We start from the raw sequence: 19,413 nt of genomic DNA, 5'->3' as shown, positions 1-19,413 counted from the left end.
CATGTCATGTCTCTTTCCTGGCCTTCCTTCCCCAGAGCAGCGTTTCTCAGACTGGAGTAAGAATTTAAGAAGAAGAATTTCTTTGCGTATGCCACTAGTGTTGACTCAAGTTAATTTTGTCACCCAAACATGCACAAAAATAAATCAAGTATACACTCCTTGGGTTCCTACGTCCTATTGAACTGTAAGCCCCGATCACGTTTGAAAGTTTAATCCTGATAAACACAGTAAAGCCAGAAACATTCAAAGTGACAGGAATTTACCAGGATGGGTGGTTTTGCTGACGCCACCCAGATCTCTGCTCTCAGAGGGACTCTCGACCCGGCCGCCACGGTGCGGAATCCTTCAAGGTCAGCATCTCTCTGCTACGTCAGGCTCCTGGGTGACTCAGTCCTTCCACTAATTTATTCTGTTGAAGTAAGCACTTCAGTGATGCATCGTTGTGTACAAATGTGACGTTAATTGCTTGAGTTGGGGCAAAAGCATCTAGTCTGAGTGTTCTTTTTTCTCGAATTCTTTAAAAACCTGGCATCTATAATGTCGGAAACCCAAGTGACAACCTTGTCGCTGACATTGCAACGCAGAACCGATGACGCAGTGGTCATTCAGATGGTCCCGGATATTCTTGTATTAATTTGTAAGATTATTATGGAAACTAAAACACGAAGTTAGAAAGAAAGTCTGGTCACATCTCAAACACTGGAGAATATTCCTGACCAGCCCTAGAATTCCACGGAGCTCGGACGGAGAGACGCCGGTGCTGTCCTAGGACCCTTCCAATGCTGTCATCTCCTGAGTCCACAGAAAGCGTCCGTGACTACAAGCTGGAGTCCTTACTTGGCTGTTAGTTTCATATTCTGACCAGATCTTCCTTGATGGAAATGACTGGAAGCTGGGTTGATGGTCTGTTTTTCACCCCCCTTCCCAGCTCAGGGAATATACCAGCAGACAGTGGCCTAAGGAGGAGCATGGAACAGCGTAGATGGGCAGCATACTGGAGGGACCCTTGGTGGCAACCAGTCATGTCAAAACCCGCTGGAGGGCCCTCCTCCCCTCCTCAGACCCAGCGGGTCGCTGTGAGTTCTGGGAAACCATGTACCACATATGGAAAAGCACCCTGTGCCTGGTGCTGCCTGCTGGGGCGCTCAGTAATCATTGCATGTCCCCAGGCTCCCAGTCGTCCCTTCTCCCATCAGAGGGTTTTCCTAGAGCATGGCAGACAGAGAAGGGGTCATCCCCTGCCCACGGAGAGTAGTAATGAAGGCAGTCACGACACAGAATCTTCCGGATGCTGAAAACCTGGGGCTCATCTGTAATGTTGGAACCCTTCGAAGCAATGACATTTGGGAGAAATCTGCAACGACGGGGTGAGACTTTACCGGTCGCCCCCCCCCCCCCCGAGACTTTACAAATGTTGTGAATGTCAGCTTTGCAGGGAACGTCTGTTCTGCTTTCCAGAATGAAGAGAATGATTGGTTCCTCTGCCTGTTTAGAGGCGGCCCAGCCTACGTCTGAGGACAGAGCCTCCTCCGTGCACGGATCAGATGAGGCCGCCGCGCAGACTCGGATTTCACCCGGAACAGCCAGGCTACTACTCAGAGCTCATATGTGTGAAACATCTTAAAAGATTAAAGTTACTACTTATTTCCGAGAAGAAAAGAACCATCACATGCCATCCACCCAGGAAGGCGTTCCCAACCAACCTTTGAACGTCTGCTTCTGGTTTCCTCGTGGCTGCTAGACCAGCAGCACCAGCACCGGCTGGAAACTTGTCAGAAATGCACGTTTTGGGGCCTCCCCTCAGACCCACAGAATCCGAAGTCCCAAGGCAGCACCCAGCAGCCTGTGTCTCCACAAGCCCGTTGTGGGACTCTGACGCCAGCTTGAACTGACGACCGCTGATTCAGGCAGAGCTCAGGAGAGTGGCTGTCAGCCTTGACTCACGGTAGAACCTTCTGGAGAGCTTCAAACCGTCCTGAGGCCTCACGGCCTCCAGTCCAGCAAGGGCGGATTATCCGGGAGCTGGGACTCCGGCAGCAGTGCGTTCAGAGCTCCTGGGGGGATCCGCCATGCAGAGAACGGGGTGCCCGTCACACGGCCGTGGCCCAGAGCATGGGCACAGACAGGCGGTGTCCGCACCAGAGCCTCAGGCCCCGCCCTGGACCCGCCGAGTCAGAACCCGCACTTCACAAGGTCCGGAGACTCCTGGCCACGGTAGTGTGAGAAATACCGTCCTTCTGGGCTGTCCCTTGGGAGCGTTCGATTCCTGGGCTGGGTTGCGTAGTGTATGTCTGGCTGTGCTGTCTTGCTCGTGGTTAGTGACGTGGGTGCCTCGTTTTTCTCTGACAGGACACAACCGACTACGTTGCGTACGTAGCTAAGGACCCTGTTAACCGCAGAGGTAAGCAATGCTCGACCCTTACGGTCTGTCACTCGTGCGCGGTCAGGCTGAACACGATGCCAGGTGCTCCCCCTGGTCCCGCCCCCTCCGCCAGCACGACCCGTGTGTCCCGCCGTGCCGTTAACGGGAATTGAGGGCTGCCTGCCTTCTCGGTGGGGGCAGGAGACACCGGGCGGCCGGGGGCCTGAGACACCCACCTGCACGCAGGGAGTGCGGCTTGGAGCACGTGACCTGTTTGGTGGCTCCCGTTCGTGCCCTGAAAGCGGCCTCGGCCACACCTGGAACGCTGTGTCCCCGCCCTCCCGCCCCCGCCCGGCCCCAGCCCCACCGCCAACCACGTCACCCCGAGAAGCCTGCGCTGCCCTGAGCAGTCCACGCTCGCGTGCCATCCACTCGCACCCCACAAAGCTGCCGGGGCCTCAGACGAGGCTGGAAATGGGGGATGTGGGGCATTCACGAGCTTTCCATCCTCATGGGCCCTCTATTCCTAGACCTCCACGCTCACCACCCTGTTCCTTTTATCATGTACAAAACCGAAGCCCCACCATGGGCGCCGACAGCCCGGGCGGGTGGGCTGATTACAGGTGCGCGCTACCCTTGGATACTGACGCACCCTGTGACCCCAGCTTAGAACTCGCTGACGAAGATCGCCAGGGGGTGTCGATAGCAATCCAAAGCACTGGCTCCCCTCTCCTCCCACCCTCCACCCCAGGTACCGGCTGTTAAGATTTTCTAGTTTGCTTTACGGGACTTTTTATCCACATACGTACACATATATTCTTTTCTTTTAAAATGTCGGTGCACGTGAGATCTTAGCATGCTGTCGTGCCCTCCCCCCGGTACTGTATCTTGGACACAGAGAACGGGTTGACTGTCCGCGAGGTGGCCATGTGGTGAGACTTGTCCCCCAGGTGCACCGACCCCCCCCCCCCCCCGGGGTCCGAGTACAGACGCTTTCACTGTTGTGCGGCCCGACCTGGAGGCGTTTGCAGAGACGTTAGATGGTTGATAGGTCAGTGAACCTTGCAAATCAGAAACCAGTCTGGCTGTAAAGATTTGGTCCTCCCCACGGCCGCCTCCTGCCCCACGCTGGTACTTGGTGGCGTGGCGGGACCGCTTTCCTTCCTCAGAGTCACAGACGATGACATCATACGGTGTTAGCACTTAATTCTCCCCCAGATGCGTGGGTGTCTGGGGGGCGAGGGGGACCCCGCAAATGAAGCGCCATGTCCTGGATTATGACTGCCACGTTGTCACTCCTGAATCAGAGTGGGGGTGTTCACAGAGTTCTGAGGGTAGACGGGAAGGGGGCATGGGTGGTCTTGAGCCAAGGACTGTCCCCGAAACCCCTGGCTAACACGTGGAGCCCACCCCGTCTTGACCTTGCAGCGACTTTCATGTGATGACTGTGGATAACCAGTGCTCGGCTGGGTGAGGGCAGCAGGCCGGGCTTCCACACAAGCCCGTCCTTCCAGTGGGAGGCAGTTTGATCGGTCCACGAGGGCTCCCATACAGAACTCTGCACGGCGGTGGCTGAAAACGACAGAAGCTGTTGTCTCACGGTTCTGGAGGCTGGAGACCTGAGAGCAAGGCACTGCCAGGGCCGGGCTCCGTCTGAAGCCTGGAGCAGGGACCCTGCCTGCCTCTCCCAGCTCCTGGCAGTGCTCTGGCCGTCTGGGCGTCCTGGCTTGTGGCCATGTGGCTCCAGTGGCCCATCTTCATGCCGCCTTCTGCTCCGAGCATGGCTGTGTCTTCACGTGGGCACCTTCTTATAAGGTGTGCGGTTATCCGGGGTTGGGGCCTGCCGTCCACCAGCCCGCCCTCACGTCAACCGTGGTTAAGTTCCTGCCACTCCGATGGATTCCCCAGATGACAGACCAGTGTTGGCTGGAAACCATGCTTGAGTTCAGGGGGTCTGTGCCTCCCTCCTAGGAGGCCATTGCTGTTCAGCCTTCCGCCCAAGGGGTGAGGATTGTCGGTTTGCCGTGAAGAAGGGACCATGGTCGCTGTTCCTGGGGCATTTTCTAGTTGGGTAAGACCCCAGATGTCCACGGGGCCCCTACCAGCCCCAGTTGGCGGAGATGGCGGCCGCGTGCCGTGGGGGCATCGCTCGCCTGTGCTGGCGGAGCAGGTGTCCCGCAGACGCCGTGGGGACAGCATCAGGTGGACGGAGACCCCAGCCCGCAGCCCGCAGCTGTCAGAGGGCTGGGCTATGGTGTGGGCTCCGGACGTGTTTGGAGCCAATGGGGAAACCACGAGCTGGTGTCCCGATGGTGACCTCTGACCAGCAGCGTTTGCTGTGTGTGGAAGACACGTGGGGCTGGCCCGTCTGAGGGAACATGCCGTCCCCCCGCCCCCCCCCCCGTATGATTACGGGGGCCATAGTGCGTGTTGCTCCCAAGTGCCCTCCGTGACGCGGCCCGAGGACGTCTCCTCCCTCGTGTGAGGCCAGCAGCTCAGAGACGTGAGCGGTTCTCCCTAGAGCGACCTTGTTCATTGGTCTGAGGGGCGGGGGAGACGACGTGGGCACCCCGAGACCGCCCGCCCTGTAACAGGAGGGCCAGTTTCCCCCGGAAGGGACGGAACGAAGAGCGGCCCCGTTTTGTGGCCCTCACGTCCGTTTTGGGCCACATTTTAGGTTTTATGACGTATTTGAGTCTTCACGGCACCACAGCCGTGTACGTGCCTCTCAGGGGTCTGCTCCTTCGTGGCCCCTGAGTGACGCCCCCAGCTCTGCCCCCTCCTCAGGGGCGGTCACCGTGGGCGAGGGCCTCCCCGTTCCTGTATGTGCCCAGTCATGCCGGTGAGGGGGTGAGGGGAAAAGACTGTTGCGATGCTCTCAGAGAAAACGGCAGCCCCGGAGACCCTCACCCCAGGGTTCATTTTGGATTTCGAGTGCAGTTTGGAACAGAGAGGCCCCGGGACAGACCCTCGGACCCCAGCCCTCAGACAGTGTTTTCTCAGGGCACCAAGGACTGCAGGTGCCAGAGCCGGGAGGGAGACGTGATTTAATTCTGCGGCTACAGCCTCTGCCGCCCCCGGTTTCTGACCCCCAGGACTCGACCCTCGGCGGGACAGGGTGCCTGCTTCTGCCGCGGCCCTGCGTCTCCAGTTCTCAGGAAGCAGGCTTCCAGCTCCCTGCTGTGTAGACGGGAGCGATCGGGCGGCCCCCTGCCAAAACCCGTTCTTCCTTCACTGCGGCTGCTGTATCTCTTTTCAGAAGGACAGTGAGCTGCACTCTATTGGCCCTTCCCATCTCTACTCTTCCCTGAAGCACCGACCAGGCAGCCCTCGGCTGGCCCCCCTCGGGGGTGGGCGTGCGTGGCTGCAAACAGGCGGGTTCTTCCCCTCCCTCCTGCCTAGACTCCAGCCTCCTTACTAGCTGGAGGGACACTGCCACCCGTACTGCTCAATGCACGACCCTGCAGCTCTAACAGCTGTGTCATGTGGGTTCGCCCTGTGCCTCCCGGGCTGGTGTTTAATAAACTAAAATAATATCGATAATCAGTACTAAAAACACAGCCGGGCATCTGTCTCCTTGGGACAAACCTCTTGGCCATCCCCGGTGCTCCCAAGGGCTCACGCTGCGACCCAGAGCCTCAGGACGTGCTTTTCCCTGGGTCCCCAGGGTGCTCCCCTGCAGCCCGGGGGACAGGAAGCCTGCGGACCCCGGGGCTGGTGGCCGCCGTCGCATGGGCTCCACGGTGCCCTGCTGGCTTCGTGCGGCAGGAGGGCGGTTTGGTGTGCCTCCCCCGAGAGTTTCCCCGTCGTTAGTAACAGGATGGGGCAGTGCGGGTCACACAGGGAGGCCTGGGGTTCCCGGGGGCACGCAGACGTGGATCTGGGAGGAGGCCTTGTATTTCTCGGGGAGCAGAGCGGGCCCTCTGCCCCTGCAGCCTCTTCTCTGGTGGCTCCACACAGATGGTGCCGCAGCTTGGCCTCCGGGACGGCGTGCCCTCGTGGGACAGTGAGTGCCTGTCGCAAAGCCGCTGGGAGCTGCTCCAGGCCCCCCGAGGCCTGCCCTCCCCCCCACATCGGGCCACAGGAGCCCAGCTTTGGTCTGCTCTTTAGCACAAGCTGCTTGTCTGAGAACCTGTGCGAACAGCCAGCCCCACACTTGAGAGGCGCCCTGGCATGTGGTGGGGGGTCCCCGTGAATTAACATCCCCTGAAACTCCTCTTTTGAGGGGTCCTTACTGTTCCGAGTTGCCGCATTCGGTGAGGCCGCTTGACTCCCACGAGGAAGTGAGCGGACAGCCACGGAGTGGCTCAGGCGTCCCTCAGCAGGAGCCGGGTTGGGACCGTTGTCCAGGCTCAGGGGGCCGGAGGGGGACCCGTTCCTTCTTACCGCCACCTTCTTTATCACGACGTTTCCTTCCAAACCCTGTTTCTCTGTTGAGCTCTCAGTTGGTATTTCGTAGACGGTTAAGAAATTGTTAACCATTTTGAAATTTAAAAAATTTAAATGTACTTGCAAAGAGGACCTTTGGTGTTAGAGAGCAGAGCCCTTAAGAAATGCATCCCCGCGGTGACGCTTCGTGGCCATGGCCCAGGGATCGGGCTGTGGGTGGAGCTGCCGGGACAGCGAGTGGGGGACGTGGGCACCTCCCCAGCGGGAGCCTGGCGGCCCAGCGTCTCTAACAGGCCTGCATGCTTGCTCTCCCAGCGTGTCACATTCTCGAGTGCTGCGACGGGCTGGCCCAGGATGTCATCGGCTCCATCGGACAGGCCTTTGAACTCCGGTTTAAGCAGTATTTGCAGTGTCCTTCCAAGGTCCCCGCTTTCCATGACCGGTGAGTAGCGCTGTGACCCCCTGTGCGCGGGCCTTCCCGCGTTCTGTGGGCTTTCGTCTGAGAATGTCTCAAAGGAGAAACCCCGAGACGGCCTCCGAGAAGTGTGGTCTGGACAGACGTGGTCGGTCACGGGGCTCCTGGCTCAGATGCGCCTGGCGGGTCTGGGCCGGGGCTTGGGAGACCCACCGTCGGAAGGAAGCCCACGGATGGCTGAGGCCCCGAACGTTGGGGAAAACATTTTCTAGAAACTGTAGAGACGGTAGCCAAGGTCACGAAAACGCACTGTAATACCTTCCTGCCGTGTCCTCTGCAACCAGGTGAGATTTCCACGCGTCACCTCCGTGAGTCCTCTTCTCACAGGTGGGATATGTCCCCCGTCCGTGCCACCGTGGTCAGCGCGGTCCGAACTCTGGGCCCTTCCGTGAAGCCCTGAGCTGGGTAGCCTGAGGACCCAAAGCCTCCTGTGGCCCTGGGCACGCCCGCCCCTTGGCCAGGATGAGTCAGCAGCATTCTCTGTAAAAAGGGAACAGCATTCTCGCTTTTTTTTTTTAATTTTAAATTTTTATTTACTTATTTTAAGAGAGAGAAAGAAGAGGGAGGGGCGGGGGGGGGGGCACAGAATCCCAAGCAGCCACCGCACACTGTCAGTGCAGAGCTCAACACAGGGCTCGAACTCACAAACCGTGAGATCGTGACCTAAGCTGAAGTTGGATGCTTAATCGACTGAGCCACCCAATGGACCGTTGTTGTTTTACGTGTTCGGTGAAATAGTTCATACAAATATGAATTGTAAAACAGCCTTCAGGATCTAGCATTGAGTTTCCTTCAGACATAAGAATATTCCATGCAGCATAAAGCGTTAAAAGAAAGCCATGTGGGGGCGTATCAATAGTCTGTCCTTGATCGGACTTGCATAATGAAAGCCTCTTCTAAAGGTGTGTTCACTGCAAACAAACCTTTATTTCTCCAAAATTCGCTTTTTCAGTGTTGCGCTAACGTCTGCAGTCCCGTTCCGTGACTCAGGCACGGAGGCTCTGTTACTTCCATTATCACGAAGGCCTCGTTCACACCTCTGAGCTCTGCCCCTTTCCTGACTGGGTCATTCTCAGTCATTTTCTCACCTACTGGGAAGTGGCCTTTTTTTTTTTTTTTTTTTTTTTTTAGGTTGTTTTTGGTGGGGAGGGGCAGAGACAGAGGGAGAGAGAGAATCCCGAGCAGACTCCATGCCCAGCGAGGACCCTGACACGGGGCTCGATCTCATGATCGTGAGACCATGACCTGAGCCAAAATCGAGAGTTGGACGCTTAACCGGCTGAGCACCTCCCAGACGCCCCAGGGAGATTGCTTTTAAGGCGATTCATTTGGGAGGTGCCGGTGAGGACCCCACTTTTCCCCGTTGTCAAGCTTCCCTGCGTTCAGACGGGACTGTGTGTGGGAGGAGCAGATAGAAAGTGTCAGTTCCTACCCCATATACACACCCACTATCCATAAACTGTGTATACTGTGTATAAAATTTGAAAGTTCACTCGTTCTCCGCCACTTGTCAATTTTGTGTGTAACGGGACCTACTTTAAAAAAAGTAGACCGGTACATCTGTGCTCCCGGAATAAACCTCAAAAATCTGAAGTGCAGTGAAAAAGGATACGAAACACGGAAACTTTAAAACCAAACAAACAACACAGGCGTAGTTTACAGATACACGCACGTGTACGACGCGTGTATAACACGTCAGGATATCCCACGCCAACTCTGGACTATCTGGGACCAGGCGGCGGAGGGTGGGATTTAACTGTATTGGTGGGTGAGTCTGCTCCCTGACATTTCATAATGAAAACGTTCCAACAGACGGTGAGCCCCTGCACACCCACCTACGTGCCACCGCTCACATTTTACTGCTAATATGATGAACCTGTACACCCGTGATGAGTTTTATTTCTTTAAAAAAACAAGTGGGGCTCCTGGGTGGCTCAGTCAGTTGAGCGTCCGACTTTGGCTCGGGTCATGACCTCGTAGTCCAGGGGTTCGAACGCTGTGTCGGGCTCTGTGCTGACAGCTCAGAGCCTGGAGCCTGTTTCAGATTCTGTGCCTCCTGCTCTCTCTGCCCCTCCCCCACTCGTGCTCTGTCTCTCTCTCTCCCAAAAAATAAATAAACTTAAAAAAAATTTTTTTTAAGTAGGGGCGCCCGGGTGGCTCAGTCAATTAAGCGTCTGACTTTGGCTCAGGTCATGATCTCATGGTTCATGAGTATGAGCCTCGCGTTGGGCTCTGTGCTGACAGCTCAGAGCCTGGAGCCTGCTTCTGATTCTGTGTCTCCCTCTCTCTCTGCTCCTCCCCTGCTCACACGCTGTCTCTCTCTCAAAAATAAGTAAAGATTAAAAAAAAATTATAAAAAAAATTTTTTTTTAAAGTAGAGAAAGCCAACAGAGCAAAATGTTCACACTTACTGTCCATGGTGGATGCGTATCTTTTATGTTAATTATTATGCTTTTCTGTACTTCTGAAATTTACATAAAAGCCAGATAAATCTATAAAAATTATATGCGCAAAAATGGGTGGGGGAGCTCACTGAGTTGCCGTGCTCCTCTGAGAATACACTTAAGGTCAGAATTTTCTGTGTAGTTTTTTATATGATCAAGTTTGCCAAAGTTTTGGGGAAAGAAAATGAAGCAGGCAGGATCTTATCTGTTGAGAAGAACTTCAGCTCCAAATGCAGGTATGGACATAAAATTTCTTTAAAAAATATTTTTTTAACGTGTATTTATTATTAAGAGACAGAGAAAGAGCATGAGCATGGGAGGGGCAGAGAGAGGGGGAGACACAGAATCTGAAGCAGGCTCCAGGCTCCGAGCTGTCAGCACAGAGCCTGAGGCGGGGCTCGAACTCACAAACCACAAGATCATGACCTGAGCCAAGTAGGACGCTCAACCAACTGAGCCACCCAGGTGCCTCCAGTTATTAACATTTTAAACTTCTTCCCTGTTTCAAAGATGAGTGGAATTTTCCAGAAGGTAGGACAGCGATGAAGGCAGAAGTATCTGCTTTTCAGCCCATTCATCTGCTTCTCAGAGCTGAGATCTAGATAGTGAGGAGGCAGTGACTGAACTCTCTTTTCTGGGGTAGCAGGTCCTAACATTAGATTTGTTGGTTTTGACAAGAAAACTCCACTTTCGCCTAAAGCCCTGGAAAACCCCTCTTCTAACAGAATGCAGAGTCTGGATGAGCCTTGGACTGAAGAGGAGGGGGATGGCTCAGACCACCCGTACTACAACAGCATCCCAAGCAAGGCGCCCCCTCCGGGGGGCTTTGTGGACGTGCGGCTGCAAGCCAGACCCCACGCCCCTGACACGGCCCAGGTAAGTCCCACACCCCTGCCTGGGTCCGGCCCCTCGAGCACTTCCTTCCATTTTCTTCCACTGTGCTCGCAGGCTGGCCTTCTGTCCGGTCTCTGGCGCAATAACTCACCTGCTCTGCCCCCTTGGATTACACACGCAGACACACAGGGGAGGCTTTTGCTCTAACGTCCTCAGGCGTTAATCACATGTCTGGGAACTAGGTTGTGATTCCGGGGGTGCAAGTCTGGGGGTCTCCTCTCCATCCCGGGGCGGATGCCGTTATACTGGGAGCTTCGTGAGGGGACAAAAGAGTTCAGGACTTTTCAAAGGCTCGGGTGCTTTCTTTCCCCGAGAAGACGGTGGGCGCGGGCCCTTAAAACGATGAGCGTTTTATGAGCCTTCCCTTTTCTTCATTTCCCTGAGTTTTCCTCCAAATCAGCACCGTTCCAGTAAGGCGATTGCTTTTTAGAGTTACCGCGTCTCTATTTCGTGACAGAGAATTTTGTGAGGTCACCCACCTTGTGCAAATAATAATGACACTGACGAAAGTGGCAAAACAACACGGAAATCAAGCGTCCGCAGCTCTGAGGCGGAGAGATGGACGGGGCGGACTTGCCCGGGTGTGAATGGCCGAGGGAGGTGCGTTCTGACGCGCCTGAGCTTTACCCGAGGGCGCGTCCGGTGATGTGGCCGCGTGGATGTAGGAGAGCCCCATTTTCAGTCACACTTAGGGAGGGCTGGTGGCGTGAAACGAAGACAAGGAGGGGCGCGTGTGGTTTTGATGAGACGCAGCCTCTTCCCCACACCCGTGCAAACGCGTTTCCCGAACCCTAATGCCAACCGCGAGGCAGGAAGGAAAAGGTGGGTGTGATTGGGGATGTGGCGGGCCCGCCGTTCCGGTCCCTTCTACTGGGCTGTGGTTTTGGGGGACGGAGAAAGGGGAAGAGGCTGCTTTTCCTCTGGGCATTGACACACGTCTGTAGTTTGCAGGCAAAGAGCAGACGTACTACCAGGGGAGACACCTGGGAGAGCCGTTCGGCGAAGACTGGAAGCAAGCACCTGTCCGGCAAGGTGAGGGGCACGGCCGGGGGGGAGGGAAGAAGACACGGGAGCACGCGCTCCCGGCGGGGACTTCGTCCGGGGGCTGGCGGCGCACGCGTGTGTCCCGGCGAGACTGAGGCCCCCACCCGTCGCGGACACAGGATGGAGGGCTGTGGGGGCGCCGCTCGTCCTCTGGTGCCTCCCCTTTATCCCGGCGCTTCCCGTTCACGTGCACCCTGGACGTGTCCTTGTCCTTCCGGCGGGACGGCCTGCCTACCAGGGGGCTGAGGCGTGGGCCTCCCGACGAGCCCGCACCCGTCCGGGTGGCTGGTGGCTGGGGCCCTCTGACGTGTGTTTCGTGCCGTCCCTCAGCGCTCCAGCGGGGCTGTGCCCCACGACTCCTCACAGGCGCTGGTAGCTTTCCCTTCCTTGCCCGGCCCCCGCCTGCCCCGTCCAGGGTCAGCTTCGGGAGGGACGGAGCCCACACGCGCTAGAGGTGGCGTGGAGAAGCAAGTCCCGCGCGGGCCCTGGGCGCTTTCAGGGGCGCTTCCCCATTGTGTCGCGTCGACTGACGTGTCCCCACTTGCCACAGTTCGGCCGTGACCGGGAGTTCTCAGTAGGCTCCGTACACCCAAGCGTGTCCGTGTGTGTGTTCTACAGGGTTCGTGCCACGTTCAGCTTCTTCCTGAACTCTCTCGGTAGCTCGGGGGTCCTGACCCCTGGCTGCTGACGCCTCAGGGTCTGAAGGAGAAGCAGCAACGGGGAATTAAGCTCTGATTTCTGATTAACGCGTCCATGTATGTATGTGTGACCGTATTTTGGCTTCATGTCAAGGCCGTCCCCGCCGGGGAATAGATGACAGTACATTTCTGGAACTGCCCCCTCGTGAGGCCGTTTCCGGCCTCACCTGCCCGAGCTAAGGGAGGACCCGTGTGTGGGGCCCTCAGTACAGCGTAAGGCCTGGTGGAGGCGGCCACGCGGCTCCAGCTCCCAGTAGGAAACACGTGGCAAACCAGAGTCCGAGCTGTGCCAGGAGCACCTTTTTTCTATGTTCTTACCTCTGTTCTACAGACATTTAAAAAGTATTTCTAGGGGCGCCGGGGGGGGGGGGCTCAGTCGGTGGAGCGTCCGACTTCGGCTCAGGTCATGATCTCGTGGCTCGTGGGTTGGAGCCCCGCGTCGGGCTCTGTGCTGACAGCTCGGAGCCTGGAGCCTGATTTGGATTCTGTGCCTCCCTGTCTCTCTGACCCTAACCCACTCGCATTCTGTCTCTGTCTCTCTCAAAAGTAAATAAGCTTTAAAAGAAAATTTAAAAGTATTTCTATAACACATGTGTGCTTAACCACATTAACAACTGCTAAGGACCAACGGAGACACGTTGTTTACAGCAGATGCTGGCTGTTATTGAAAAGTATGTCAGGTTCACTTGAAAATGAGTCTCTCCTTGTGTGTTCCCATTCCACCCCCTCCCCCCACCCCGGCCAGATCAGGATCAGACAACGTAAGAGACTCCAAGGTAGAAATCTACCTGAGGGTCATATGTCTCAATGAATTTCAAGTTCTTAGTTGAAAGCAATAAATATCTTTTTGCCATCGGATAAGAATATCCTCTGTTAATTTGCTGGCAGCCGTTGTCCCTTACCAAAATTAACACTCGGTGACCCCATCGTGGTGTGAATGCCCCCTGTCCCCAGCTCTGCACCTGCCATGGTCTCAGTGGGAAAGGGCCATCGTCAGGAAAGTTACTTGTTGGGCTTTTGATCTTCTCCTTTTAAAACTTAGTTTGTAAAATCCTTCGTACAGACTGATTTACTCGCCACGCACATGTGCATGCACACACACACACACGTGAGCGGCAAGAAGCCGCTGTGGAACCAGGACACATAACACGGGAGCGGCCCGTGAAACATGAAGTCATGCTCAGGAACAGGTGTAGACACACGAAGGACTTTTCACAGGACACCTGCGTCCTCTCGCAGTGCTGTGCTGCCCAAGCCCAACAACAGGCTCTGGGGAAAGCTTAAGAAGCCCTCTTGCCAACTGGATTGAGCCGCCCATGGGGTGTGAAAGGTGACTTCTCTCCAGAGACAGCGCTGCCAGAGGGCGGTGGTCCTGAGGGTCTGTCTGTGTAAGTGCGTCAGAGACGGGGCTCCCGTGGCAACCCGAGCAAGTGGGATCAGGCACCACCGTCACTCCTCGGGCCCCAGACCAGCCTTGGCACTCTCGTGGCACAGCTGAGAAGTCCCGTGGGGGCGCTGCCCCCGGGTGGGGTCCTCCATCACACGCCCACCCTGGGCCTCCTGCGTGGAGCCTGGGGCGTGACGGGATGCTTCGTTTTGTAAGGAAGGGGCCGGGCATCGCGTGGCTAGAACGGAGTTGACTTACGAGGCGTCCGCTTACACCGAAAGGGAGAACGAGGCGATTGAATGAGGCTCATGTTTCTGCTGCTGCTACTTCCTCAGGGGGCTTTGTAAAGGGGACGAGGGACCCAGGCAGCTTCTGCCGTGGCGCATCTGCTCCGCTCACCGACCCCGGTCGGGGCCGGAGTCTCCGGCAAGCCTGTGCCGTCAGGGTGTCCGTCCTCGGGGGGCTGGCATCTTGACATGGAGGCAGGGAAATCGTCCCGGCCAAACACAACAGTGGTGACAGGGTCAGAAGAGGGGGATTTAGCCAGTGGGGACCCACAAGAAGAATTAGCTACCAGATAGCCCGTCGAACGCCTCCGTGAAGTGTTGGGTGGCTTACGGATAGATGCGCGAATGGCCTTCCCCTCGTAAGAGAAAAGAGCGCTGGTTTTCTCGTTGCAGGGTCCTTGGACACCTACAGCCTGCCGGAAGGGAGAGCTCACGCGGGCCCCGGAGAAGCCCCCACCTACGTGAACGCCCAGCACATCCCGCCTCAGGCCACGCCGGCCTCCGGCAGCAGCGCGGAGAGCAGCCCGCGGAAAGACCTCTTCGACATGAGTGGGTTTCTTTTCGCGTGTGGTTTTCTTATCTTCCGGGGCTGCTTTCCACTGTCTGAAATCTTTGCTGCGACCGCACTTTCTGCTGGCAGGGTTTTGATTAACAGTGATGTGAATTACCGCCCCAGCTGAAAGGGGACCACCAGCGTGTGGTGGCCGGTCAGCACCGCGTAAGGCCCGCAGAAGCCACCGCATGGCCATGGCTCCACCTCACTTTTCTGGGTTATGGTTGGGCTTTTCAAGGCTTTGCACTTGGCCGACCTCTGCTTTGGGATGACAGCTCTCTCTGAAGTCCAGAGACAAAGCAGTTTCCCCCTCTGTGTGGAACTGACTTTCCTCTTGAAGATCTGTCTGCACGTATCTTGAGATAAATGATACACACAAAAACGTCCTCATTCGTTTATTTACTTAAATGTCAACCGGCCGTGACGTGCCAAATACTGTATCAGTTGCTATGGATGCCAGTGTGAAATGGCATATCACAGGGCCTGTGGTCTGTTGAAAATGACCAACATAGAAGCAAGAAATGGCGATACGCCCTCTCGCGTGCACGCACGCATGCACGCACGCTCTCCCGTATTCCTGTCCAGTGAGCATCTAGTGTGTGTCTACACCCATCTACTTACTGGGGTCTACAGGAAGACAAAACAGAATCCTTACTCTCCTGGAGCTTGAATAACCCCTGTGCTGTAACCGGTAGCAGCAAGTGCCCTGAAGAAAAACAAACCAGGATGAGGAGTGTGATGGGAAGCTACTTAGCAGTGTAGTAACGTGCACCCTGGACCTTCTGTTTGTCGTGTAGACTGGGACAGCTAAATCATCCGTGAACTGAGTAACGAAAGTGGAAGTCGTTGCTAAGGCATTTTGAGAGAGGCTTCCGAGTTCACAGAGAGCTTTACATCCCCATGTGGCTTTGGTGGTTCCCTGAGAACTTCACAGGGGAGGAAATGCCTCGATAATTTAACAAGTGCTGGGCATTCGTTGTTCTGTTTAATTTTCGCAACAGTCCTGCAGGTCCCTGCCATTATTATTTTTACCATTCCGTTATTATCACGCTTTTACAGAGGAGAAAATGGAGAATCCTAGAGGTTCAGTAACTTTACCACTTGGTCAAGGCAGCCTTACTGGTTTGACGTGTGCTGTTTGTGGTGTTGCATGTGAATGAGGACGTGGCGGAGTGCTCCCACGATCAGGTGGCGTCCTGACGACCAGAGTCTGTTTCTCCTCAGCTGCTTTGGTTTCCCAGACAGTGGGTTCCCGTTCTGACCCCATTCTGTGTACAGAAGTCACCACACACAGAAGAACTGTGGAATCTCAGGGCTTAGAGGCACCTTCACCACCATCTAACCAAATCCCATCTCTTAAAAAATGTGGCAATAGCCTCAGAGGTATGAAGCGACTTTCCCAAGATGCAGACCAAAGTGGCAGTTTTGTGAGCCTCTGCTTGCGCTGAAATGGTGTCTCCCAGCTGCAGTTTAGTACTTGTATTTATGGTCAGACAGTTTTCACTGTTTAATCTAGTCAGTTTACCAGTGGCTCCTGGCCCCAGAGCCCAAGGGGAGTTAGATAAGGTGTGGGTTTGAGATGGGAAAAATGAGAACCAGAGCCTCCTTTTGGTCATCCATCATTTTCTACACCTGCTTCCAAAACTAGAGAAGGGCATAATAGAAGAAGAAAGGGCCCTGGAGAGGCTAGTTTCTATTGAAAAGTATGGAAAAAAATGAAGCTAGCAGTCTGTGTTGTTTATCTTAAACCACTAGTGTGAAATAATGATGGTGCCATTGGTAAAGATGGTGATAGTTAATGGTGCTCATCGTGATGCTGATGCTGATGGTAGTGGCGATGGTGATGATGGTTGGTGACGTGATGATGATGTTGATGGTGATGATGGTGATGGTGCCTCTCCTGGTGCCTTTGGCAGTGGTGGCAATCGTGATGGTCATAATGGTGATGGTGGTCATGATGGTAATGATGATGATGGTGATGTTGATGGTCATGATGGTGGTGGTGATGGTGATGATGGTGATGTTGATGGTGGTGATGGTGATGGCGGTGATGATGGTGGTGATGGTGATGGTAGTGGTGGTGGTGATGATGGTGATGGTGATGATGGTGCTGGTGATGGCGGTGGTGGTGATGATGGTGCTGGTGATGGTGGTGATGGTGATGATGGTGGTGGTGATGATGGCGGTGGTGGTGATGATGGTGGTGGTGATGATAATGGTGGTGGTGGTCATGATGGTAATGATGATGATGGTGATGTTGATGGTCACGATGGTGGTGGTGGTGATGATGGTGGTGGTGATGATAATGGTGGTGGTGGTCATGATGGTAATGATGATGATGGTGATGTTGATGGTCACGATGGTGGTGGTGATGGTGGTGGTGATAGTGATGATGGTGATGTTGATGGTGGTGATGGTGATTGGTGATGGTGGTGATGATGGTGATGGTGATGATGGTGGTGGTGGTGGTGATGGTGGTGGTGATGATAATGGTGGTGGTGGTCATGATGGTAATGATGATGATGGTGATGTTGATGGTCACGATGGTGGTGGTGGTGATGATGGTGGTGGTGATGATAATGGTGGTGGTGGTCATGATGGTAATGATGATGATGGTGATGTTGATGGTCACGATGGTGGTGGTGATGGTGATGGTGGTGGTGATAGTGATGATGGTGATGTTGATGGTGGTGATGGTGATTGGTGATGGTGGTGATGATGGTGATGGTGATGATGGTGGTGGTGGTGGTGATGATGATGATGTTGATGGTGGTGGTGATGATGGGGTGGTGGTGATGAGGGTGGTGATGGTGATGATGGTGGTGATGTTGATGGTGGTGATGATGGTGACGATGGTGGTGATGATGATGGTGATGTTGATCGTCATGTGGTGGTGGTGAGGGTGATGATGGTGATAGTGATGTTGATGGTGGTGATGATGATGATTGGTGATGGTGGTGATGATGGTGGTGATGTTGATGGTGGTGGTGGTGATGATGGTGGTGATGGTGATGACGGTGGTGATGGTGATGGTGGTGATGATGGTTATAGTGCTGATGTGGCAATGGTGATAATGGTGGTGATGATGGTGATGATGAGGTTAATGATGGTGGTGACAATAGTGATGGTCTTGATAGTGATAATGGTGGTGGTGATGGTGCAGAAATGGTATAATACAACTTGCAACTACTCCAGGTAATCAGGAAGAAAAAGGATAAAAACAGAAAATCTAATTTTAGGCAATAGTTTTAACCTGTTTGTATTCTTAGGTCTGTAAATGATTTAACAAGTATTAAAACACCCCAACTTGGGTTTCATTTATTCACCTCGCTTTTGCCCACCCTCTACTCATAATTGGTCTTATTCTGCAGTATTTGTTGAATACGTGTAGGGCGCGAATTACATCCCAGGGACAATGTTGGAGTGTGGGGACGTCGTTGTGCCCAGGAGAGAACTGTTCCTGTTCTTGTGGCACTCGCACCGTGCTGCTTTGGCCACGTGGTCCCATGTGCTCATCCTCGCACCTGACACTTGTGTGGTGCCGTGGGCGTCTTCAGCACTTTCGTACACATTGCCTCATTTTGAGGTTTAATTAGATGTTCCTGGCGACTTCTTGTGCCGCCGTGTCTGTTCCTGTTAGAGCAGCGGACCTACCGTTCACTGACCCCGGGGTGGGAAGTGTGTCCTTGGGGGACTTGTGGTCATGCCGGGTCTCAGATGCCCACACAGGAGCTTTTTTCCACAGAGAAACGAGCGAAGGCCAAGGAGAGGTGGGGCTCCTAACCCGGGCCGCGTCACACAAAAGGCACCCAATAAATGTCACTTTTCTTCTCTTTGAAAAATGTACCTTGATGCCAAGGTTTTGAAACAAATGTGTGATGGGCTGGGTATAGGTTTTGCAGTGACTCTAACTTTGCAGATTATCCTTTTCTCTGCGTATTTCCAGGAGCAATGGCAGGTTTCCATTCAGAAGAAAACAGGTTTATTAAGAGGCTAGCCGATGTCCCAGAAAAGGTAGATGGAGGGCGATATGCACGGCCTCTCGCAGCATGCAAAAGTGAAGTCATTCTGACCGGCTAGACAGAGGGTGTGCTTGAGTCCTTGGCGCACGAGGCGCAGCGCCCAGCTGTCTTGGGAACGCAGGCTCGTCAGAAAGAGTCGTGGCGGGGTTCGGCCTGTGCCTCCAAACACGGTCAATAGTACCAGCCAGTCACCTTTCTGTAGGTTTGTTTCCGGTGGAAGTTGCCTCGGCTTTTCCATCGAGATCACATTGTGCATGTTATCATTTGCTCTTCGTGGGGTTGACTTGTTGCTGGCAATTGCTGTTGACAGAACCCTTTGAAGACGCTCTCAGGAACCAGTCCTCGGGGCCTGTGCTGAGCAAGGCGGCCTCCGTGGAGTGCATCAGCCCTGTCACGCCCAGAGCCCCCGATGCCAAGATGCTGGAGGAGCTGGAAGGGGAGCCTTGGTACCAAGGGGAGATGAGCCGGAAGGAGGCCGAAGGGCTGCTGAAGAACGACGGGGACTTCCTGGTCAGGAAGAGCGCCACCAACCCGGGCTCCTTCGTCCTTACGGGCATGCACAACGGCCAGGCCAAGCACCTGCTGCTCGTGGACCCGGAGGGCACGGTGAGCACGGGCGGGACATGACCTGCCTCCTTAGAGCAGTCTCCCCTTGTCCTCTGTGCTGGGTGACCACACTTTCCCTCTGCTGCCTGTGCGCACCTGCTGACGTCCTGGCGGCCACTTCTCGGGGACCCAGCTGCCCAGGCACACGGGCCTGCGCTTGGCTCGCGCTTGGAAACCTCACGAGGGCCCAAGGCGAAAGCTGTAACTCTGACGTCCTTTACAATAAGTACAAAAACAGGGAAAGTTTTCCTG

General features: G+C 55.0%; 1 protein-coding gene across 5 annotated transcripts in view; it reads left to right on the top strand.

The window, feature by feature from the left end:
• Window positions 1–19,413, top strand: part of SHC3 (SHC adaptor protein 3) — a 96,795-nt gene that overhangs the window by 66,137 nt on the left and 11,245 nt on the right. For all 5 annotated transcript variants that reach the window (XM_045467473.1, XM_045467474.1, XM_045467472.1 and 2 more), the window contains 6 exons: window positions 2,350–2,401; window positions 7,067–7,193; window positions 10,396–10,546; window positions 11,509–11,596; window positions 14,374–14,529; window positions 18,866–19,161. In XM_045467473.1, coding sequence (XP_045323429.1) covers window positions 2,350–2,401; window positions 7,067–7,193; window positions 10,396–10,546; window positions 11,509–11,596; window positions 14,374–14,529; window positions 18,866–19,161 — 870 coding nt within the window. The remainder of the gene's footprint in view (window positions 1–2,349; window positions 2,402–7,066; window positions 7,194–10,395; window positions 10,547–11,508; window positions 11,597–14,373; window positions 14,530–18,865; window positions 19,162–19,413) is intronic.

This window comes from Leopardus geoffroyi, chromosome D4 (genome assembly GCF_018350155.1).
Source record: "Leopardus geoffroyi isolate Oge1 chromosome D4, O.geoffroyi_Oge1_pat1.0, whole genome shotgun sequence".
In the NCBI taxonomy this organism is placed as follows: Eukaryota; Metazoa; Chordata; class Mammalia; order Carnivora; family Felidae; genus Leopardus; species Leopardus geoffroyi.
Note: the sequence above shows the minus strand (reverse complement) of the source record. Positions and strands in the feature narration are given on the sequence as shown.